Here is a 4,624-nt window from a genome sequence, read left to right as displayed (position 1 = left end):
ATCTCAATTGGCATCTATTGTTGAGTTTGTGGATATCAAGGCGGACGACCATATTTTTTAGCGATCATATGATCGAATATCCCAGTGGGCTAATAAAATATTGCCCCCAATCATACCTTACCGAGAGATTACTATAACATAAACAAGTTGATAAAGGATTTGAGTTTACCTATTGAGAAGATAATGTGTGTCAAATTGGCTGCATATTGTACTGGAAGGACAACATTGATTTGGAATACTGCAAGTTTCGTGGAGACGCTAGGTACAAGCTGACCTAAGAGCGAGACCCACGCCGCAAGAAATCCCCGTATGCCGTCCTTAAGTACTTGCCGCTTACTCCCCATTAGCAAAGGTTGTATTCTTTGAGAGCAACTGTGGAGCACATGACGTGGCATGCCACACATCATATGGAGGAAGGGTCAATGTGTCATCCATCTAATGCAAAGGCTTGGAAGCATTTTGACCGGACGTATCCCCATTTTGCAGAAGAGCCGCGTAATGTTCAGCTGGGACTTTGCACAGACGGTTTATGGGCAGTACGGTCGTACTTATTGATGTTGGCTTGTTATCATTACACCGTACAATCTCTCATTGGGTAGCAGACATTAGTCCTGTAGTTGAAATGTCGTTGAGACTCTCTTCCGGCTATAGTAACGACCACAAATGGACGAAAAAAAGCATCTTTTGAGATCTTCCGTATTGGGCAACGCATCTAATCCGACACAACCTTGATGTCATGAACATTGAGAAAAATATCTTTGACAATATATTCGACGCCGTGATGGACATAAAGCAAAAATGAAGAATAATTTTAATGCACGCAAAGATTTGATTAGAATTTTATATACTTATATCACATGCATTATTTATTTTAATTTATTCAAAGATATTTTAACATTAAATTAGAATTTTTCGCAACAGAATTTTCCTACATTTGTATAATGTCATGACCTAAAAGATTATACTTTAAGTAGACAAAATTAACTTATAACTATCATATATTTACATCAATTTGTACATAGGAAGAACAATAGGGTAGATGTTTGGTGGTCCAAAACATACTTTACTCATCAATTAAGACAATAATGATCAAAACTCAAAAGAAACTTGCAATTGTTGATCGGGTTGTTGTATGTTGTACGACTTATTTATTTATGATGAAATTTATATTTAAAATCAAAAGAATAACAAAAAAACCGGCACGCGTCTAGAAGTTTCTCTAGTATAGGTAGTAGAGTTGCCTAAATGTACCACTTAATCAAGGACAAATTTGTACTTCAATAATTTGGTAGGGCTGTTGAAATTATGGTACCAATTGGAAGTGTGTGCAAACCTTTATTTTATTTTAATTGATTATCAATTTATTTTAAAAAATAAGTTAAGAAAAATTACTTTGGATATATATAAATAAATTGTAAACAATTAATTCCGAATAAAACTTTTACAATTTAATAGTAAAATTGGAAGTATTAAATTGTTTTTTCTAAGCACTCTAACTTTAACTTTTATTTTTGAATATTTCAAATTTTTATTACTGTTTAATGTACATTTTTTTAAAAATTTATTTTCACAATAAAAAGTAAAAGTTATTATAAATACCCTTTTAATGGAAAGAAAGTGAGATATTAACAATGATCTAACAAATATCCCTTATAACATCTCATGTAAGAGATGTTTATTAAACAGTTATTAATTTCAAGGAATTATTTGTAATTTTTTAAATAATAAAAAAATATTTATAATTATAATAAATCTCACGTGGTAATTTACAGTTTATTATTTTATAATGATGTTTGAGACTTTTCAATATTTAGCAACTCGAAAGAAACTCTAATATTACCATGAGAACTCAGACATGTTTCCTGAAAACCCAATCCTCAAACATCAATCTTACAACTTCACTCTTCTCACAGACAAAATCATACACATTCAAACCCAAGAAAAGACCAAACACTTTCCCAAAATAAATAATCAGAACTGTTAACTTGAACATTTCTTGTGATCAAATATGTCCAATTCTTGAAACTAGGATTCCTTATCCAATTTTTGTGCATTAATCAAGCTTTTTGTCAGCCAGATTGCTGTTTCTCTAGAGGAGACGGTGTCTTCGCCAAACGGTTTCAGCACACCGGAGAGCTCGTCAAATTTGTCCTGTTTGAGCAATCGTGCGCATAACTCAAGCAATGACTCCAAAGCATCCGCCCGTTGCAGCCCTGGATTTTCCCATGCACCCTTACTTTCATCGTCGTTGCCTGTGGCAGCTGGTGAAAGCAACAACGAATCATCAACTGATGCTCGGTTTATTAGCTGTGTATCTTCCTTCTCAGGTTGCTTTGTTTTGGTTGGAGTATCTGCTTTGATTTCCGCCATTTCGTTACCCAGATCAGTTTTGTCATTTTCAGCTGGCTTGGCACCAAGAGCTATCGCGCTGTCAAGAGTTACATCTGAACATGCACCGCCGTTTTCGTGTCGACTCGAAGAGCTGCTTAATTCTGCATCATCATCTACAGTTTCTTCAGTTAGTGGAATGTTTTCTTCAACAGGAGACACAACTTTGTCACTACACACTGTATCGGTATTAGTCATGTTATTGCATATCTCAAGAACGGCATCCTCAGCCTTCTTTTCCGTTCCCTCAGCAACGTGGGGACTGCACGGAGGCTCCGCATCCGTTATTTCTTCACTATCAACATCAGTATGTTCCAACTTTGCCATTTTCATGGCTGAATATTCCTCTTGTTCTTCTGACAATTCGTTAGGTGGTGCTGTTAGAGCATCCACTATGTTGATGCTCCCTTTAAGTGACGAAGAGTCAGAATTGTCGTGGTCGTCTCCATTGCAAGCAGTCGTCTCACAACTCGTGCCCCCACTTTTTGAGTCTTCGCTGTCATGAGAAATCTTTCCAGAATAGCTTGTGGGATCAACCCTTTTCGTCTCAAGTTTGTCTAATATCAAGAAATCACTGTCCAGTAAATTGGGATACTGCATATCCGTATTTTCCTCAAACAACGGGAGCAGTTCCTTCTGTTTTAGTTTCACATCTCTCTCCTGGTAGACTTTCCTAGCACCAGAACTGCCAGGCGACGGTTTTCTCGTTTTCTCCTTGGTCTTGTTGGGGGAGGGAGACTTCACAGGAAGAAAAACGGTAGATGGATTTTGGCAACGCAGAAGGAACGGTTGCAAATGAGGGTGTCTTAACAACTCTGCAGCCTATGATGTCCAAATATCCGGGATTAGGGGTAATAACACTTTTGACGCATGAGGAGAAGAATAAAGAAAAAAGAGCATGAACTCACTGTCGGCCTGTGTTCCGGGCTTTTTCTTAGCATGCTCTTAATGATCTGTTTTCTAAGATTATCAAAAACATTACATGTCATTTCATAACTTCATATTCTTAAATACGGTTACATAAAAAACAGTACGGCTAATCTGTCGGCAATAGGGAGAAGACTTACAGAGTGGAGGAGTACACAATCGGGAGTGGAGAGATCAAAGATCTGTTTATCTTGTTGATCAGTCCAGCCATATCCTATATCATTTCATTTTTCAAGTTTTAGCAACAACATTGTAGTGTAAATTTTCATGAATTTTAATGTTTTGATTTGTGTCAATTCTCTCTATGTAAAGGAAAAGAATGAACTTACAGATGCTCTAAATGCTTGTTGGTGTGCAGCAATCTCAAACATACAACAACCTAGAAATAAAAAGGGAAAGGTGACACTTCTGTAATAACTAATAAAAACATGACGAAGTGAATGTACATATATCCATGATTTTACTTCTTACCTAGTGACCATATATCCGATTTATAGCCATATGGGATATCTGCGAGAAGCTCTGGGCACATATAATTGGGGGTCCCAACAACCTAGCACGGAGCATATAAGTTATCTCACCAATTGCATATATAAGAGTGAGATAATCTTTAGAACAAGTACCTATTGACTTTTCAAGCACTAAAAACAGATATCCAACATTAAAACACCTTAAGTAGTCTACATGGACAGTTGGAAAGTTTTATTAGTCAACTATAAACGGTGCACCCGAATGTACAATTACTAGCTATAGACGGCTAACATTATTGCATGGTCCGTACCGAAGAAGCAAGACCTCCCTCATCAAGAAGTTTTGCCAATCCAAAATCACCTGAAAAGTCAATGTAGTGAACAACCTAGTAAATAGTAGGAATAAATGTAAGACACAAGTTGTTCTAAACATAGGTTTGACATTCTCACCCAGACGGATATCATTTTCCTTTGTGAGAAAGATGTTGGACAACTGGAGGAAAAAGAAAAGTGTAATGTAAGAAATGATGAAATCAATAGATGGCGTCTTCACTTTATGTCGAGAAAAAGGTCGAACCTTTAGATCCCTATGAAGGACACGGTTGGAATGAAGGTAGTCGATAGCTAATAGCAACTGAGTCAACCACTTGCATATTTTCTGTAGCAAACACAACAACATTGAACGTCCAATAAGTTAGCTAATGTGGTAAGAGCGAATTGTTTGACAAGAATATCAACCAGATCACCTCCTCTGGGAAATATGCTCCTCTGGCCTTCCTTATAAGCTCAGATCTGTATAATTGGAAAATATGAATGTAATAAAAGGAATAATCACTAAA

At 36.6% G+C, this 4,624-nt stretch overlaps 1 protein-coding gene across 2 annotated transcripts in view; it reads right to left on the bottom strand.

The window, feature by feature from the left end:
- Nucleotides 1,837-4,624, bottom strand: part of LOC105162525 (serine/threonine-protein kinase Nek6) — a 4,638-nt gene continuing 1,850 nt past the window's right edge. For both annotated transcript variants that reach the window (XM_020693915.1, XM_011080567.2), the window contains exons 6-14: nt 4,532-4,577; nt 4,363-4,443; nt 4,236-4,278; nt 4,097-4,146; nt 3,787-3,868; nt 3,645-3,694; nt 3,456-3,529; nt 3,297-3,348; nt 1,837-3,210 (exon numbers count right to left, since the gene is read on the bottom strand). In XM_020693915.1, coding sequence (XP_020549574.1) covers nt 2,026-3,210; nt 3,297-3,348; nt 3,456-3,529; nt 3,645-3,694; nt 3,787-3,868; nt 4,097-4,146; nt 4,236-4,278; nt 4,363-4,443; nt 4,532-4,577 — 1,663 coding nt within the window. In that variant the 3' untranslated portion in view covers nt 1,837-2,025. The remainder of the gene's footprint in view (nt 3,211-3,296; nt 3,349-3,455; nt 3,530-3,644; nt 3,695-3,786; nt 3,869-4,096; nt 4,147-4,235; nt 4,279-4,362; nt 4,444-4,531; nt 4,578-4,624) is intronic.

This window comes from Sesamum indicum, linkage group LG5 (genome assembly GCF_000512975.1).
Source record: "Sesamum indicum cultivar Zhongzhi No. 13 linkage group LG5, S_indicum_v1.0, whole genome shotgun sequence".
Taxonomy (NCBI): domain Eukaryota; kingdom Viridiplantae; phylum Streptophyta; class Magnoliopsida; order Lamiales; family Pedaliaceae; genus Sesamum; species Sesamum indicum.
This window is presented reverse-complemented; position numbering and strand designations above follow the sequence as displayed.